The sequence below is a fragment of the Arvicanthis niloticus genome, chromosome 21, assembly GCF_011762505.2.
Source record: "Arvicanthis niloticus isolate mArvNil1 chromosome 21, mArvNil1.pat.X, whole genome shotgun sequence".
Classification (NCBI taxonomy): domain Eukaryota; kingdom Metazoa; phylum Chordata; class Mammalia; order Rodentia; family Muridae; genus Arvicanthis; species Arvicanthis niloticus.
The window spans coordinates 19,361,660-19,381,538 of record NC_047678.1 but is presented as its reverse complement, the minus strand read 5'-3'; the positions used below and the strand labels follow the sequence as shown (position 1 = coordinate 19,381,538).

The 19,879-nt window shown below is 44.1% G+C and overlaps 1 protein-coding gene across 3 annotated transcripts; it reads right to left on the bottom strand.

Annotated features, from left to right (window-relative positions):
- Positions 1-3,537: 3,537 nt before the first annotated feature.
- Positions 3,538-19,604, bottom strand: LOC117693654 (fas apoptotic inhibitory molecule 1). Of its 3 annotated transcripts, XM_034484373.1 has the most exons (6): positions 19,413-19,604; positions 15,355-15,411; positions 14,104-14,236; positions 13,603-13,831; positions 7,527-7,576; positions 3,538-5,072 (listed from the first exon to the last, which is right to left on the bottom strand). In XM_034484373.1, exons 2-6 carry the CDS (start codon positions 15,396-15,398, stop codon positions 4,923-4,925), a joined length of 606 nt encoding a protein of 201 aa, XP_034340264.1. In that variant the 5' UTR covers positions 15,399-15,411; positions 19,413-19,604; the 3' UTR covers positions 3,538-4,922. The 3 variants fall into 3 exon arrangements, with proteins under 3 accessions (XP_034340264.1, XP_034340267.1, XP_034340266.1); XM_034484376.2 differs by lacking the exon at positions 15,355-15,411 and having other exon boundaries at positions 19,413-19,551; XM_034484375.2 differs by lacking the exons at positions 15,355-15,411; positions 19,413-19,604 and adding an exon at positions 14,367-15,298.
- Positions 19,605-19,879: the final 275 nt, after the last annotated feature.

Here is a 19,879-nt window from a genome sequence, read left to right as displayed (position 1 = left end):
AAAGCATCTGCAACTCCTTCCGTAGGGTGCTGAAGGTTTCGTGCTAATGTGTATATTTTAGTTTATCGGTATGAGTATACGTAGTGGAAATTCTGGAAGTTTGGTGTCTTTAAAAAAAAAAAAATCACAGGAGTATAAAAACGGTTTTGTGTTAATCCCAGGTGTGGGGATATTGGTCTGCTCTGCAGCAGTTGACTGTGATTTGCCTGGTGCTCCAGCAGAGGCATGGTCTTGCCAGGTTCAGATAGTTTCTGCGACTGTGTGTGTTTCTTAGTTCCATTTGCTTGGAGAATGATTTTCCATCCCTTTGCCTAAGATATATTTCTTGGAGGTTGTTGAGAACTGCACTAGCCCCATGCTCTGGCAGCCAAATAATGTCACGGCCCAAGCAAAATGTTGAGGCCCAGGCTGCCCCGAGTTTGGCGGCCACTGTATCCAGGTCCAAGCTGCCCCTCCAGCAAGAGAGAGAGTGAGGACAGACTCGAAGAATGGAGACCAGAGTGTGTTTCAATCCCGTTTATTCTTCAGTCTCTCTTCCTCGAAGTGTCTCCTTCTCTACTGTCTGCCTCTGTCTTTTTTATGTCTCACTTCTAAGCCATGCCTTTTGGTCACACCTATAATCATGCCCTTAGGTCTTGTCTCTAAATCTGATCTCTAGGTCACTCTTAAATCACACACCTTTAATCTCACACAGTTTTAATCTCACACACCCAAGGTATCTAAACCAAGATTATCGGAGTGTGCTCAGCTGTTGTAGGCTATTGTAATCCAAGTCTCATGTCAGGGTATATGGCTCAAGATGGCTGCAAAGCTGATAGCCGCTTTCTGCTAAAAGTCGGCCCCCAACAGGAGGCAGCAAAAAGATGCTTCTTGCTTTCTAATCCAGTCTGCTAATCTGGGTCTCTTTATTGTTTAATTGAGATGGTAAATATTGAATTATTGTTCAAAGGCCTGTATTAATTTCTCTTATTTTGTTACATTTTCTTAAATCACTTTTGATTGTTCTAAAATTGCTTATATGTTCCTATGTTCTCTTGCTTGTTTTCATTCTTTTTAGATCAAATCATTTGTCCCAGTGCCCTCTTTAGAGGTGTCTTAGTGGTCATACATTCCTGTAATCTGCTTTATCACAGATTTTTTTTTTCTCTTTATACTGCAACTGATAGTTTTGCTGGGTATAGTAGTCTGGGCTGTCATCTGTGGTCATTCTGAAATCTCAGATAATCAGTCCAAGCCCTTCTGGTTTTTAAAGTCTTCACTGAAAAGTCAATTGTTATTCTGATGGACTTGCTTTTATAGGTAGTCCATTTCTCTCTTGAAGCTTTCGATATCCTATTGTTGCTTATTCTGTATATTCAGTGTTTTATTAAGGCATGGGGAGCTTTTCTTCTGGTCCTAATTGTGTGTGTGTGTGTGTCTGTCTGTCTGTCTTGCACCTTGATAGCCATCTCTTCTTAGATTTGGGGATTTTTCTTCTATGATTTTGTTGAAAATATTGTCTGTACCTTTTACTTGGGTTTCTAACTATGAATCATAGTTTTTTTTTTTTTCAGTGTCTCAGAGTTCCTGTGTGTTCTGTCCATGTTTTCTTTGGGGGGGGGGTGGATTTAACATGTTCTTTGACCAGGTTATTCAGTATCTCTACTTGTCTTTTAAGCCTTGGTCTTCTTTCACTTGATCGATTCCATATGTGAGACTTTCAATTGCACTTTTTATTTGGCTTACTGAACTTTTGAGTTTTTAGTCTGGCTTTTCTTCAGAAATTCTTCTATTTTAATTCTATTTTCATGTGTTACATTTTATCCCTTGTTTCATTAAACTGTGCTTTCAGCCTTTATTTTGGCATCTATTCATATCCTCTGAGTTCCTTTGTCATCTTTATAATTGTTATTTTAAAATAACTTTGTGTACCATTAAGTTGCTTTTCTCAGAGAATATAACTATGAGAATGCTCATTTTTAGAGATGTTTTATCTTGGTCATTCATTTTGTTTTTTGTGGTAGGACCTGTATCTGGAGTTTGGCCTTTGGCTTATTTCTTGGTATGGGTATTTCTTCCACCCTTGTTAGTGGGCACTTATATTGGTTTGTTGTATTGGTTTGCTGTTATCCTAACTTGTCAGGTTATGGACCCCAGTTGAATGGTGCTTTCAGTCTTGGGGCCACTCATGTGTTTATGTACAAATGGAGTGTCATCTCGGGACTTCCATTTTCTCCTGCACCCAGGTTTCCAAATGCCTGGCCCTCCTCTCTATAGACTTGCCCATCTCCAGCCCCTTGGTTTGTAAATGGACCCCTGCCCTATGGTTTCTGGATGCCTTCCAATGGTCACTTGCTTTGTGCATTTCCATTCATGTCCCACCAATTCCTCACTCACTCAATGTAGTACAGATCCATCTCACTGGGACTGTTCTCCTTCATTTCCTCACCATCACTCCCCAGGTTGCCAGAGCAACTGGTGTCTCCCATTTTGTAAAATAAACATCTACACACCCCCAAATAGGGAGGAAGTCCATAAAGTAAAGAAAGATCCTGTCAAGTCTAGCTTGGAAAACAACTAAACTTACTGGTTTCTCACAAGATCATGAGTGATTCCCAGGCAGCTGTACCTCTGACAAGCCCCATTCCAGTCAATTATTTTGCCTCTTACAACGAAACAGAGGGAGTATCGATTGGCATCTCCTGGGAGGGTCTGTGACTCTTCATCTCCTTCCACAAGGAAGCAACAGCAAGGCTCATTGTTTTACCACACACCTAGCTACCCTCCGAAGTTGTTTATTTTGGCACCATGACTGTCAAGGTCAAGGTCACCACTTCAAGATGGTAATGATCATGTCAAGCCTAGAGGAAAAAGCTACCTACAGCCATGTACATCAGTTCTCAAGCTTTTGCAATACAAAACTATTAGCTTCCTGTTTTATACCTTCTTGCCCTGACTCCTACATTCTAGGATTTTCTACCTGCTCACTATTGGATCTATAAAAAAAATTTTTTTTTAATTCCAAGTTTTCCTTTCCCAGCCCCTGGAACAACAACTCTGAGACTTCTTATTTATTAATAAACGCCTAGGCCATAGGCTTTGGCTCATTCTCTGACTAGCTCCTAAGGTATTTAACCCATTTAAACTATTCTGCATCTACCATGTAGTTAGTTACCTCCCCTTCAGTCCCGGCCTGCTTCCTCCTTAGCATCTCAGCTCATTGGCTACTGGCTTTTTTATTGACAGGTGATGTTTATAAGCGATTCATTCATATTCTCTCTCTCTCTCTCTCTCTCTCTCTCTCTCTCTCTCTCTCTCTCTCTCTCTCTCTCTCTCATTTTTCAAGACAGGGTTTCTCTGTGTATCTCTGGCTGTCCTGGAACTCACTCTGTAGACCAGACTGGCCTCGAACTCAGAAATCCACCTGCCTCTGCCTCCCAAGTGCTGGGATTAAAGGCGTGCACCACCACTGCCTGTGCGATTCTCTCTACATGAATGTTTTACTTCTCCCCACTGTAATCATGCCCATCACTATGACAAAATACCCGAGGGAAACAATTTAAAAGATAACAGATTTATTTTAGGTCACATTTCATCTCAAGGCTGGCTAGTTCTCTTCCCACTGAGACATCACTTACAGTTTCATTCCTAGATGATAGACTGCCAAGAGAAGAGTGAGGATGCTTCTGAAGAAAGAGTTGAGTAGATATGTATATATTTAAATCATTATGTGTGCACATGGGGCAGTGCTGGCTTCAAACACAGGGCCTCACTCATTCTAGGCAAGCATTCTACCACCGAGCTACATCCCTAAACCCAATTATAAAATTACTATTTTCAGGTTTGTGCAGAGCCTATGTTACAGAAAAGTAAATGGCATACAGGTATATTAATGTTTATAAGTTGTCTTTGTAACCAGTATTCAGATGAAGACAAGAACATTATCATAGCCCTGAGGTTCCTTGGTTTTTTAGGGTTTTTTTCCACTTTTGATTATTAATTTCCTCCTAATGTGGGCATTATAAAAGGATTTCTAAGGCTATATACATATATAAGGGGTATTTTTTTTTCCTGTCTCTGAATTTATATAGAATTCTTTTTTCTTTTTTTCTCAAGACAGGGTTTTTCTGTGTAACCATGGCTGTCCTGGAACTCACTCTGTAGACCACGCTGGCCTCAAACTCAAACCTCTGTCTCCCAAGAGCTAGGATTACAAGTGTGAGTGATTTATTTTCATTTTACATGTATGAGTGTTTTGTCCTTATGTATGTGTACCACATGCACGTCTGATATCCATGGAGGCCAAAACAGGGCGTTAGGTCCCCTGGGGCTAGAATTATAGTTGTGAGCTGCCACGCAAATACTGGGCATTGAACCCAGGTCCTTTGCTCTCAACATGCACTCCTAACTGCTGAGCCATTTCTTCAGCACTTACATTAAATTCTTTTATGATATCATTGCATTTTTTCATGCTTTCAGGCAGAAAATGATTCTTGTTTTCTCTGATTACATCAAGTGCTTCAAACGACAGGCCAACCTAGCTGCAAGAGCATGAAACACACAAAACCAATCCCCCTGTGGGCAGAGCCAGCTCACAGGTGTGAATCATATGACACCAATCCCCCTGTGGGCACAGCCAGCAGCACCATTTTATTTACAGTGTTCACTACAGTCAAGGTTTCTGCTGTGAGATGTTAGTGGTTTGGTCCTCATTTTATTTTCCATTTAAATTAGAAACATTTCACATTGGTTAAAAAATAAATTTTTATGAGTCCATGTTTTTTTGAAAACCATTGGAATATTACAGTTTCAAGTAACAAAAGATAAAAATAAAAACATTGCAGACTAAATCTACCAATATGTACATATTGACACATTTAATTACCACAGCCATCGGCGAGCCCTGAGGTCACCTCTTCAGCTCAGAACTCTCTAAGAAGGCGTCACTGAGTGAGCTCTGGGATTTCCCTATTATCCACAATGAGCGTATGGATGATCCCTTCTCTCCTCTTCCCACTGCTGACGGCTTTGATGTAACAGTCGTGGTCCCCAACGCTGAAGTGTGTTTCAGTTCCATCATCTACAAACTCACCCTAGGACAACAAAGGAAGAAGTGTCAGTGCTGCAGAAAGTTCTGTCCGAGCAGTAACGTCATCTTAAAGTACCGGTCACAGGGTTGGAGAGATGGCTCAGCAGTTAAGAGCACTGACTGCTCTTTCAGAGGACCCACATGGCAGCTCACAACTGTCTGTAACTCCAGTTCCAGGGGATCTGACTCCCTTACATAGACATGCATGCAGTCAAAACACCAATGTACATAAAGCAAAAGTAAAAAAATAAAAGTTTTTTTTTTTTTTAAATACTGGTTATAACATCAAACTCTGTGAAATTAGAGCCTAGAGATTATTATTAGAGCCCTATGGTTTGCTGTAATTTCCAAAATCCTGAGGGATCTTAAGTTTCAGGAGAAGAAAGTGCTGTGTTCACAGTATAGAAGATGTTCACAAAACTAAAAATAACACATTCCTCAGTTACACTATTCTTAGCTTATTCTCAACATTTCAACTGTCTTTACAACAGCCGCTACAAGTATCATTATTATACTCATTTTATAGACACATTTATTGAAGAGCAACATATTTAATAATTTGCTGAAGGCCCATCAAGCAAAGACTGAAGGGTTCCCACTAGAAAGCCAGCTCCCTCCTGGTTTAAGGTTAGTGGGCACCCAGTGTAACCACTCTCTCTGCATCAACAGCCCCGACTGTCCTGGAACTGACCAGGAACTAACCAGTTCTGAAGAAGCTGGCCTTGAATTTACAGAGATCTGCCTGTCTCTGCCTCCTGAGTGCTAGGATTAAAGGAAGGCATGTGCCACCATGAGTCCTTACGACACTCTTGATATACTGATTTAAAATAAACATTAAAATTAACCCACCTTCTTCTTCCCTTGAGTGCTGTTTCTAGTAAAGGTGAAATCACATCTACGTTCCATACTTACGGTTCATCTGTATTTCTATGGACCGGTACTAGAGATAAAAAGCAGGGGCCCGAGGACAGAAATGGATTGTCCCAGAAAGCAAGGGAAACACACTCAGATTTAAACCTTGTCTCTGTGGGCTGGAACTGTGACTCAGTGCTGGAGGCTTTGCTTAGCATCTGAGTCCCTGGGTCCTGACGGCACATCTGAGCATCACAGAGATGGAGAGATGAGCTAGCCAGGAGTCCATGTTCTCTAAACAACAGCAAGCACATGAGCGGCAAGGGAAGCACTTTCTGGGCTCTGAGCTGCTCCAGCAGATGGTCTTGAGGGGATGTGTAATGTGCGTGGCCCAGGCATGTCCTGGGGCACTTTGTACTGAGCCTTGGCAGAAGCCTCTGGATGGCCCAGCAAGGGTTGCTAACACAATCCCTGCTTCGTGGCAACTTCACACCCAGTGGTGATACTAGGTTGGAAATGTGTGCTGCAGAGAAGGGGTGGGCGGCCTGTGCATGTGCATAGATGGGGGCAGGCTGAGGTAGGGAAGCTGCCCACGCCGCTCCACTGCTGTAGCTACAAGCAGGCAGTGGGGTTACAGAGGGCTGGCTTCATGCTGGCTTCCTGCCAGTCACTATTAACAAGCACATCATAGATGAACATTATTTTTACCCGACTTCCTAAAGCTGTGTGCACTTATTAACTGAAACCCATTACTCTGTACAAATGACATCCGCAACAGTTTCTGGAAACCTACCTTTCTGTTGTAAGTTTTGCGGTGCCAAGGACGGACTCGAGGGCCTCGCCCATGCTGGGTGAATGTGTGCTTGCTAGTGAGCTACAGCCCTAGCTTTGATAGTGTTTGAAAATTCGAACTCATTTAAAAGAAATTATTTGAGAAGCCGGGCATGGTGGCACACACCTTCCATCCTAGCACTCGGGAGGCAGATGCAGTTGGACCTCTGTGAGGTCAAGGCCAGCCTAGTCTACATAGCAAGTCCCAGAACAGCCAGGGCTACACAGAGGAACTTTGTCTCAAACACATAAAACAAAAAAAAAATTTTTTTAGACTTTTAAATTTTTGTATGTATGCATTCTTTGTCTGCATGTATGTCTGTATACCGTATGTATATTGGTGCCAGAGGTGAGAGCAAGCCCTGAATCACCTGGAACCGGAGCTACGGATGCTTGTAAGCCAGCGTGGGTGCTGGGAACTGAACCTGTCCTCTGCAAGAGCAACAAGTGCTCTTAACCACTGAGCCATTTCTTCAGCTCCGTGTGTGTGTGTGTGTGTGTGTGTGTGTGTGTGTGTGTGTGTGTGAGAGAGAGAGAGAGAGAGAGAGAGAGAGAGAGAGAGAGAGAGAGAGAGAGATCAATCGATCATGCCTAGCTTTTACATGGCACTGGGAATCTGAACTCAGTTCTTTGCACCTGCCTGGCAGTTCACCTGACTGAGGGGTCTCTCTATACCTCTCACCCTCCCGACCCGGATATCCCCGCCTCTATATTATTTTTTAAAAGTTCCAGAATGAGGAACTGTCACACACCAGGATAAAGGAAGGCAACTTACCGCTGTCTCCATTTTCTGACCATTACACCATACGTCCATAGTGTCTTTTTCTGTAAAAGCAACATGAATTCCAGGTTATAATTCTATATGTCAGATTAACTTATTTTGTAAAGTTGGGTACAGTATAGTTATAAACTACATTAACATTCTAAAATTCCATACTTTCAATGTCTTTGGAACTTTCAAAATTTGAAAAAACCCTGTTCATAAATGAAACCAAAATTTGTTTCAAGTCTTTTAAGAAGGTCATAGTCCCATCAGAATGTGATGAAATAGTTTGATTAAACAAAACAAATTCTGAAGTGCAATCTTTGTAAAGGAGGTTACAAATGAAAGAGGGAATGAGGAGGACCTTAGTCATGGAAAACGTGGCTTAATAAATTCAAATGGTCATCAAGAATGAGACAGCACCAGTGACTAGGTAATTCCTGCCTCGTGCACAGACAGAGCTATGGGATGGTGGCATAAACTCCTAGATGCTAAGGAGAAACAGACCACACACGTGGATTCTACAGCAGGGAACACAGGGAACACAAGGTCACTGTGGCAACCTCAGGCAGAACTTTGCTACCATATTTCACAGCAGGGGGAGTCCCCAACACTGCCTGTCAACACCGGTGTTCTAAGAATGGACTGGAAGACTGTGGTCACAAGGATCCAAGGACAAAGTCATGCCCAGGGGTCATATCCGAGGGTCCAGCTGAAGGTGACTCTGGCAGGCTACCTGCTGTAGGAGCTTGTCTTCCCTCTACATCCTGAGCCAGATGAACACCTCATTTAAACTGCAGGAAGCCTCTGAGGAGGGCTAAATGTGACAGGGGGAGGCAGCAGGTCACCCCAGAGGCTGTCTGAATGTGATTTGTGCATGGTCAGAGGCAGGGAAACCCAGCTGATCACACAATATGTGGCTGAACATCCAGCGCTAAGATCAGTGACAGTGGCCATGAGAACTGGCAGTACTGAAATGCACATGCGTTCAGATTATCTAAATTAACTAGAAGGGTCTGCTGATGTGCCCATGAGGAACGCAGCTAATCCAGAGCCGTGAAGTAAAAATAGATTACACTGGAATACAGATTTTCAAAATCTGTACAAGTGAAAAGATCATGGATATATCTAGGCAATGTTACATAATAACAATGCAGCACTGCACTGCAAGGCTGTCCCAACACTGAAAACAGAAACAAAGGCCAGCATATTCACACCCATTAGCTCTCTAACCCAGGTTCTCAACCTTCCTAATGCTGCAACCCTTTAATACAGTTCCTCATACTGTAGTGACACCCAAACGATAAAAGTTTTGTTAAATTTTGTTTTGATAAACATTTTGTTGCTACTTCATGACTGTACATCGTATACTACTGTTACGAACTGTAACGTGAATATCTAATATGCAACCTCCAAAGGGGTTGCAACCAGGGGCTAAACCACTGTTATAAACCTCTCCCGACTAAAATTCCCACTAGTAAGTGTTGGGATGAAGTGAGTCACTACATCTCTGACCACATCATGGTGACATTCAGAAAGACGGATAAAACCAACTAGTAAAGCTTCAACAGGGTGTGTGTGTGTGGCGGGGGGGGGGGGGGGTGTCACACAGGCACAAAATCCATTTAAAACAGTGAAGAATAGAATACTGGAATAAAACTGGGGATCAAAACCTTCATAAGTTCTGAGGGAAAATGAATTTGCTATATTTGGGAAAAACAGCAGCTTAGTTTAGACACCAAGAAATGTTTCTCTCTTCAACCACAGAAATAATCCCTTAAAGATGCACTTCAGGGAACAAGATGAAACTGAGAGCTGCCGGCAGCATCCATGAGAGTAAACAGTAGGCAGCCATGCTGGAAAAGGATGAACGGGGCGTGTGTGTGTGTGTGTGTGTGTGTGTGTGTGTGTGTGTGTAAGGATGGGTGGCTCAGTGGTTACAAGCACTGGCTGCTCTTCCAGATGACTAGGGTTTGATTATCAGCATTTACATTGTAGCCCACACAACTGTCTGTACCTCTAGTTCCAGGGGATCCAGTGCCTTCTTCTGACCTCTGCAGCAGCACAAACATGGGGTACACAGACATACATGCAGGAAAAACACCAGTACTCATAAAATGGAACACAGGGGATGGGAGACATAAGAAAAATGCTGACAAAAGAAAACGGGCAGGGGACTGGAGAGATGGCTCAGTGGTTAAGAGTACCATCTGCTCTTCCAGGGGTCCTGAGTTCAATTCCCAGCATCCACAGGGCTCATAACTATCTGTAATGGGATCCAATGCCCTCTTCTGGCGTGTCTGAAGACATTGACAGTGTATTCACATACATAAAATAAGTTAAGAAATTTTTAAGAAAAAGAAAATGGACGGATGTGTAAATAACACACACATACTTTGCACAAGAAAGAGAAAGCCAGGCTGCGTGTGGTGGTGGTGCATGCCTTTAATTCCTACACTCAGGAGGAAGAGGCAAGCAGATCTTTATGAGTTCAAGGCCAGCTTAGTTTATAGAGTTCCAGAAAAGACATGGCTACCCAGAGAAACCCTGTCTTGAAAAAAACCAAAGCAAATTAAGTAAGTAAGTAAGAGAAAGCCAACAAGAAAGCCTGGAAAAATAAGTAAGAACTGTACATAAGAATATAGTTCAAATATGGAGCAAATGGAAATGGGGTGATTTTTAGTAATATAGATTATAAACAGAAACACCTTCCAAGCCTCTTGACTATATACTGAATGAACCAGCATTCACATGATGTAGGATTTGCTATTGTAGTAAAATTAGTGGCCTTCACAGAAAGGGATAAAGGAAGAGCAGCCACCGTGGAAAGGCTCAGAGATGATGCTTCATCTGTGTCACTCGCTCCTCTCTTGCTCTGACAGAACAACATAGGAGAGGAGAGGGTTATTCTGGCTGCTGCTTGAGGAGATGCAACCCATAATGGCAGGGAAAGCATGGCTGCGCCTCTCAGTAGCAGGAGCAGGAAGCAACTGTGTTACACCTTGAGGGGCCTAATGGGAGAGTTCAGCAGAGCGCAGGCTGGCGGAGCATCCCCAAGCCCTGCTCCCTCAGACACAACCATAAGGCTATCAGTAGTCAAGAATTCAACACTCTGTTTCCGAGCCCTTCTTCAGGAATGTTGACAGAAGATGCAGGCATCACGGCGACTGGACAGAAGCTGAAACAATGACTTGATTTCCTTGAGTGAGGGCTGGGGGGGGGGTGTGTGCACGCAGCGCACAGAACAGCTGGAGGATGATGCACAAACAGTATAAAAGCACTGTTGGTGACTATGTTCATGGTGGCAGCACTGCTAATGTTATGGAATTATTATATATGTCTGCAATTTGGCAAAAGGCAAGTAAGTTATGTGATTCCATCATAGTCCATCATCCTCTGTGTCCTAGAAAAGGAGGAGTCTAAGTGTGGAGAAAAGGTGTGAGATAAGGTTAAGTAAAACCTATCCTCCTCAACTTGACCTACCAAGTATCATTATGAACTCAGAAGATGCCTCAAAGAAAAGTTTCCTCAGAGGCAGGAGGATCTATGAGTTCAAGTCCAGCCTGGTCTACATGTTAAGTCCCAGGCTAGCCATGGCTACTCAGAGAGACCTTGTCTCAAAACAAAACCAGAAAAGATCTGTTCTTCTCCCTTCTATTTTCCTTCTTCCCTCTGTCCTATTACCACCCCTTGTTCCCTATCTTTTATATTTATCCATCCATCAACCCATCCACCCATCCATCCATCCCCATCCATCCCCAACCTAATTTCCTTGTTCTGCTCACTGAAAATCAAGAAATGATGAAAGAACACTCTTAGTATTTGGCCAGATTACACTGAAATCTTGAAATAATTTTTTCTTCAATATCCAAGTGTAGGCACAAATGTTCAAAACAGCTCCAGTCATCCTGTTATGTCGGAAGGAAGGAGGCTGGAGGTGGCTGCCAACGCCAACTAGGAACAGCCAAAGGAACCGCTCTATCAAGCTCCTCAGGGGTCCAAAACAGCAGGTTTTTGTGTAATCTAAGCACTTGGGAGGCAGGGTCAGAAGGACAGACAAACGTTTACAACCAGCCTGGGAGACACAGTGAACACCAGGCTAGCAGAGATGGAACAAGAACCAGTTTCAAAACAAATAAACACACACATACATAAAGCTCCCCTGTCCCCAAAAGGGATACTTTAAGCATCAATGAAAGTGGTAACTGCAATGTACAAAAGCAAATTGAATTGTTTCCATCTTATTAACATGATTTGAAGTTGCAAACAGTCGGTAGTTTGAAGGCTGGCGACTACAGGAAGAACAAAGTTGCCCGGTGCTTCCTACATGAGACATAGTCTCTGCAACCCAACAGCTAGGTGACTGGGAGTCTCTTGTCTCTTGTTAGACAAACATCTAAACAGGAAGCAAGGGATGAAAGAATCCAAGTATTACTATTTGGCAGCAACTGATGAATGCTCGAGGCACTAAGCATCAGTGTAATGTTTAATCCTGGTTGTCAACTTGTCTGGACCTGAAATCAACTAGGAGGTAAGCCACGGGGCACATCAGTGAATGTTCTGGTTGTGCGAAGTGGGAAGATCCATGCTAAATGTGGGAGCCCCTCCACGTGGCAGCCCCTGATGTTCAGCCTGCCTGCCTTCACCTGGATCGGTGGCGCAGCTTCCCTGCTGCTGCTGCTGCTGCTGCATCTTCCCTCACTGATAACAGAACCCAGCTTCATCAGGTTTCCACTGTGGACTAAAGACCAGTGGCTCGGTGAGCCCCTCCAGGCCTTCAGTGCCAGGTGGACACTGCTAAGACACCAGACTCATGGGATGAACTGTGTTTTCACCTTCCCCAGTGTGAGGCCACCATGTCTGGAATACTCAGAGCATAGCAATAAGCCAGTCTGATAAATATATATATACATACATATAGTAGATGTATACATCTACTAGTTCTGTTCCTCTAGGAAACCCTGACGAACACAGTTATTAATGCTGAAGAGAAAGAACAATGAACACTCTGTGTCCATCAAGACACCAGAAAACTCAAGTTGGTTTTGCCAGAAAGTCCAATAAAACCTAAATTTGACATTTCTCCAGCTACCACTTTACAGGAAACATGGAGGCACCACAAACCAAACTGATATTTTACAGTAAGTAATTATTTTATTTGCCTCCCTACTCCCTTCTTGTAAAAGGACACGGTCTCACTCCATAGTCTAGACTGGCCTCAACCTCGGGTTCTCCATCGCTGAAGGGCTGGGATGTCTGGTACGAGCCACCATGCCTGGCTTTGGGGTTTTTATGTGACTTATTAGTTGACAAACATTTCTTGTCTAAAACCAAAACAAATCCAGACAAACAAACAAAAACCCTATCTGCTAGTACCCAGCTAAGAGTGCAGACTACCATGCCATGCTCAAAGTTCCTTTTGTCTGTGCACTCTCGATACCTGGTAGACTGTCTTCCTTTTGAGAAGCAGTTAACAAACATGACCTAAATACATAATTAAGATGATTGCTACACCATTTTCGTTTAGTAAATGAGAAAGAAATGGGGGCACAGGAATAACAAAAAGGTAAAGGTGCTCTTCTTGCTGCCGCTGTTGTTTTTTCAAGACAGGATTTCTCTGTGTAGCTCTGGCTGTTCTGAAACTTGCTCTGTAGACAAGGCTAGCTTCACAGAGGTCTGCCTGTCTCTGCTTCCCGAGTGCTGGGACTAAAGGCATGCTCCACCATCGCCTGGCTGAGAAGGCAATGTCTTAGAAAGCTCACTTTTGACTGGGCTTTGAGCTCTGATTCATGGAACTGTACCTCCATTATTACCTACAGAAGTTTCTTGTCCTCTTGAGGGTTCTTAAGTTTCTAACTGCTTTTTTATTTATAAAGAGAAATACCAAACAGTACATGCCTGGATTGATATTACTTCTTAAGCCCAGGATTATAACCTTCAAATCCAACCGTATCAAACCTGACATTAAGACACCACATGCAAAACCCAGTGGGCTACATGAAGACCCTTCCCCTCGCCTAGGAAAGTGTCCGCGAAAGTCAGGAGAGCAGGGCATCACAATGGCTCTGCAGAAACAGCCCCGACTTACCCAAAACAACTCTCAGTTCCTCGCCATCCAAGTGCAGCACCCAGGTGTTGGTGGTCTTCGACCTGTTCTCCATGTACTTCTTGAGGCTCTTCCCGTCGATTTCCAGTGTGTACTCATACGCGAAGCCACTTATGGCATCTATATTTATGGTGGCTTTGGTCTTTGCAGCTCCAACACAGAACGTCTCTTTGCCCACCAGTTTGAACATCCACTCTCTTCTTATCTCTTCCTAGATGATAACATATACAGTTTTAATAAACACAGAGAAAAATTAGTATTTGATTTTAAAAATAATGTAAAAAATTCAGACTGTTCAAATGACAGTACTATTTATATTCATATTCATATTTATATTTCTTCTTGTCCAGGTTTCCCAGGGTAGTCACTCTAAGTTTGGACGTTGAAAGTTAAAGTTTATGTATTCTGTAATGGCCATTGGATTGCTTTATATAAGCAATCTACACAGACAAAACCAAGCGTCGCTGTTGTTCACTCTCCTACCTTCCCATCCACGTACACAACCCGTTTGCCTGACGTGGTCCCATGCTCAAATTCAATCTTGTGGACTCCGTCACTCAGTGCTACGTCCCAAACAGCTACAAGATCTGTCATTTTTTCCAGGCTATAGAGAGGGCTGGAGGAATAAAATAGCCATTAAAATGGACCAGAACAGTAAGAGAATGATTAATTAATCCTCCCAGCATGAAAATACCAGATTTTCAAGGGTCCTAAAATTATGAGATGAGGTGACACTCCCTACTCACTGCACATGTAAATGTTTCCGCTCTCCTTGGCTCTTCCCTCAAGAGGCAGCTATGACAGGTATAGTCTAATAATCCCAAAGTCACCTAAATACTAATAAGATTAAGACTGTAACAGTTAATTCCGGACAGTATGTTGGGCTGGGCTAGTCTAGCACATGGAAAGGTCAGTGGAAGTGTCTACTTTATGACTACTTCTGCAACAACAACAAAAAAGGCCTACAAATTCTCAATCTCTCTCTCTCTCTCTCTCTCTCTCTCTCTCTCTCTCTCTCTCTCTCTCTCTATCTCTCTCTCTCTCTCTCTCTCTCTCTGTGTGTGTGTGTGTCTCAGATCAATCCCAAGCAAGAATTCTTCACTTTTCAGAACCAAAGACTGGGAATTTAACAACATCATCAAAAATAGTGTTCTCATTTGTCATTCAAAAACTATCATGGAAGAAGTTTGATATAGATGATTAGTTTTGTGTAGTAATGTCTACTCCAGTAGTGGGAGTCACAGCTGACTGTGGCTGGCCAGTGCTCTCTTGTGAACCAGTGTCATCACTAAGTCACTGACTCCTCTCCATGAGAAGGATGCTGTCGGTCCCTTAAAGAGGAAGTACAGAGCCCCCAAGGTTTAAGCAGGGCCACATGACAGTGTCAAGAGGAGGAGGCTGTAAACCAAGGACTCTGGCTCCAACACTGTACTCTGGAATCTCTCTCTCTCTGCCTGCTCTCATCTCTTACTCTGTATGCTCTGAGTTATCTTCACGTGGTTACTAAGACTTTTGTTCTGAGAAGGGTCTATGGAAGAGGATGCCACACTTACAGCAGGCATAGCCACACAGGTGGACATAATCCACTCATTACCCTCCTCCATGTCAGGAAGCAGAGCCTGCATTCTGTGATGACAGAGAATGTGTCCCCAACAGACGCAGAACTCTCCAGGCCTGTTCTAAGAACCCCCAAACTTTCAAGGGCCAGTTTTTATTGCAAAACGAAACATTTACCTTTCATCATCTTCAAAGATAGGACTGTCATCTCCAGACGCCATGGTTAGCAACAGTCTGCAATCCAATTAGCAGCCAGAAGAGAGAAAAGCAGAAATGCAGCAGAGAGAGGTTGGAAGCAACAAAGACAGCTACAAAGGCTTGTTTTAAAAAACTTTGCGATCCTTTCATAAATTGCCTGTATGTTCCAGTGAAGCTGCATTTACGCACAGTAGAAGCGCAGTCTTTTGTTTTCAGACAGAGTTGAGCAGACAAATCAGCCAATCTGTTTTTCTATGTTAAACATTTACAATTTATTTATTCATTTAAAAATTTTTTTTTCTTGAGTTTCTCTGTGTAGCCCTGGCTGTCCTGGAACTCACAAATCCGCCTGCCTCTGCCTCCCAAGTGCTGGGATTAAAGGCATGCGCCACCACTGCCTGGCAAGCATTTATAATTTCTAGTTTATACATTTATAAATTCTAGTTTATCTTGAATATTACATCATATTAGAGCTCTAAGAGCCCCAGGAGCCATCCCAGTCCCTGGAGCACAGGAAGCCACAAGGGTTTGAGGCCGCACTCCAGGGAGCACTCTAAATGCTGAGACAAACAGCTCTACTCAGTGAGTATGTGAAACTGTGAAACTCCAAAGCAAAAAAAAAAAAAAAAAAAGGATGGCAGCTTCAATATTCAGGGTGAGGTTTAAAACCTGATCCCTATAATATTTTAGAAGGTTAACATAATTTAAATCATGTTCCTCCAGAGAAATCGTGAATTTTGTGAAGTAGCTAAGACTATGCTAGCCTGTTCTGTGAGAGCAAAGTTTATTCGCTCATTTACATAAGCCAGCTGGCCCACGGGAACAAGCCTCATTCAGCACTCTAGCACAGTGTCATCTAGAAGCAGAGACCAGGGCCAAGCAATGAGGGCACTGCTTCAGTGTTAGTTAAGTTTCATAAGCCAGAGGTGCGCCTATGCTCACACGCGCAGCAAACACTACATGGGGAAGGCGGGGCGCTAGAGAACTACTCAGAAGCATAAGTGTGCTAACATGCACAGGAGATGCAGATGAGGAAGCTACAGGGAGCTGCCTACTCCTGCAATGCTTGCTGGCTCCAGCTTTAACCCCCTCCTCAGCAAGTGTCTCCCCTGCCTACACGTCCAAAGGCACGGTCCCTTTGCTAACAAGAGGGGGAACTGTCAACCCCTTGTGCTAGAAAAAGTCAGATGCCACAAATTGTTTCAAAAATACTCAAGAAGAAGGGTTTCTACGGCTAGCAACAGGACACACCCAGTGATGTACTCTAACTGCTGGGGGACATTCTCAGCATATCGAGGGACAAAGGGATGTCACTCAAATTTTGCTATACAACTGTTAAAGAGTGTTCTAGGAAGGTCACCACTCAGACTTGAGAAAGTTGACATATTTTGTATTATAAAGAGCTCCAAATATTACTATGATGCACTCAATAAAGCTTGGGGCTGGAGAGATGGCTCAGTGGTTAAGAACATGAGCTACTCTTTCAGAGAACATCAGTTCATTGCCTACCACACAAGCCAGGCAGCTTCCAACCACCTGTGACTCCTGCAGCAGGAAGTCCCGAGGTCCTCTCACACTCAAAGGCGTCTACACTCCAGTGCCTGCACACATATACACATAATGTAAAAGTAATTTTTTCTTAAAGACGACACATAGGATCACCTTCATCGGATATGGTGGCACACGCCCTTGATCCCAGTACTTGTGAAGCAGAAGCAGGCAGATCTCCATGAGTCTGAGGAGAGCCTGGTGTACGTAGTTGAGTTCAAGACAGTCAAGAGCTACAGAGAGAGACTCTGTCTCAACAAAACAAAACACCAAACAAACAAATGAAATAAAAGACACAGTGAGTCTTCTACAGTGAGTTGAAAGGGAAGTTAAAAAACAAGATTATTCCAGTAGTAGTGGCTTCCAGCTTTAATGCTAGCACTTGGGAGGCAGAGGCAGGTAGATCTCTCTGAGTGCAAAGGAAGCCTGGACTATGGAGTGAGTTCCAGGACAACCAGGACTACACAAAGAAACCCTGTCTTGAATAACCAAAACAAACAAACAAACAAAACCCCCAAACAAACAAAAGAACAAAAACCAGAAAAATGCAAGATGACATTTTATCTTTAAAAACCATTTGAAACAATCAACAGATGTTGATACATGCACGATTATTCACAGACTACTTAGAAATTAGTGATGTTTTGCTCTCCAATAATTTAGAGGGCATATCTCAGGAGAAAATTATATAAAGCTGGTCAGAGTAAGCAACTAACTGGCAAATTCTATTTATAATTGTGTATGTCAAATTGGCAAAACACAAATTCACAAATCAATACAAAATTAGTTTCTCTGTTGTTTTCTGTTGATATGGTCAAATAAGAGAAAGGCTGCCTCAGTGAAAGTTAGTAAAACATGCAAATTCTTTTTAACAGCATTTGGCTTCTGACAGGCTGCAAAGCATGGACCCTGTGCTGCTTTCAAGGAGAAACTTTTAAAAGTGCATTCACAAGGATTATACCTTGCTACAGCCCAGTCTTACAATTTCCACAATGAAAAGTCATAACCAAACCAATGAACTCACCTCAGCTAGACTCTCCCTCATTATGGGGATAGCAAAGCAGCAGGGGCCTCTTTAAATGACCATGCTGCTCTTCCTAATCTGTTCAACTTTCCAACAAGGTCACAGGCACAGAGGGCACTCACTGAGTGTAAGAAATACTTTTCCACAGATCCCATCTGGAAGTGGTATCCTCACCAACGAATCTCATACAACATGTAAGAACACGTTCAAAACACCCCTGCAAGGGTCCTGCTGTGGGGTTTCACTACAAGTTTGTTGTTTGTTTGTTTGTTTGACCAGCAGTTCCAATAGTCCTGTGACTTGTGATCTTACACATTTCAAGTTCAGTACTTTAAAAGTTCATTGGAGTTGCTCTCTTGGCCCAACAGGTTTTTTTTTCTTCAATTACTTTGGCTGTGGTCACTATAATTGATATTATACTTTTCGATTTTCACTTGTTTCATGCCTGCGTTCTGACCTAAAGTCAGACCCCAATGCTTACTACTCTAAGCCTCACCATGACCTGCACAGGTCTGCTTTTATCATAAAATCTTATAAAGTAGAATAACAACCCCCAGATCACGAACTATGCTTTTACTAGAAACTGTTTACAAACATCCATTCAGTATTTCAGAAACAGTGCTTATCTAATCTAATTACGGTGACGTCATCAGACAGTAACACCGCCCACAATGGAATTTACAGGAGATGAGCACTGGCTGCAGTGCAAGGCACTCTTCAGACTTGTGTTTACACGCTGTCACAGATGACAGATTGAATGCAACGTTAGATGGTTAAACAGCAAAACAACTCAAGTTACCTGGCCCACCATCTTTCACCTTGAGTAAAGCGTGATTTCGCTGGGTTTCACTGAACCAATTCATTCCCTACCTGAGACAGGTTTCTAAGTCAGCCTTTTGCAAGAAAGAAACTACGTGATTCTATGAAGAGACTACAGAATCCTACACTGGCCGCTGTAAGATAAACAGGCAACTCGAGTTGAGCTTATTGCAACGCTAGAGCGGTTCAGGAATAAATCTGTCCCCAAAGCCAACATCCACAAGGAAGTAGCCACAGCCAGGAAGGATGCTGCAGCGGGCTGCTCCCAAGAGCTCCTGTCCACCCCGCACTGATCGCAAGGTTAGCTCCGCCTCCTGCAACCCTTGGAGGTACGTGTAGGCGGTCCACATTTCCCGGGGGTATTTCGGCCAAGGCCGCCTGGGACGCAATCAACAACACCAAGACTCGGACAGGTCCGAAGCCAGAGAACTCCGGATCTCGTCTCGAACGCTGCGCCGAGGCACCGGAGGGCCCGCAGCTGCGGGTGGCCGCCCCGCACCCGTTCTCTCCGGGGCCTCTTGCCCTGAGCCCACCGCGGCTCGGTGTCTGCCGACCGAGGCCTGGGCCCCAGGCATCTCGGAACCCGCTCGGCCAGGCCGAGCAGGAAGCGCCCGCCGAAGCTGCCAGCACCGCCTCCCGCGCTCACCTGCTCCGCGCGCCGCCACCGGCTCCGGACCCCACGATGCAGTCAGCAGCTCTCGCGGCCGCGCCCACCGGGCTCCCGCACCAGCATGCTGGGCGCCCAGCCTCCTACTGCCTTTCCGGCTCAATGAGACCCCGCCCACTGCTCTACTGAGCCTGCGCGAGTGCGAGAGCCCTTCAAAGGCCCCGCCTACCCTCCGCGCGAAAGCCAATTCCCGGTGTCCGCTTCCATAGGCCCCGCCTACCCAGGTTTGGGCCCAATCCTGCTCCTGCTGTGCGCCGCTGTGTTCTGTTGTACGCCCAGCGGATCCGCCGCTGCCGTCCCTAGGCCCTGCGGGTGTTACCGTCTTGGCGTTGTGCAGGTCTGGAGCCGCGTTTGTAGCCTTCGGGACAACGCGCACCTCCGGGTGAGGCAACTCCTCCGCAGAGACCCTTTGTTTCCCCCTACCCTGCTGGCCTTCCATTCTCTGC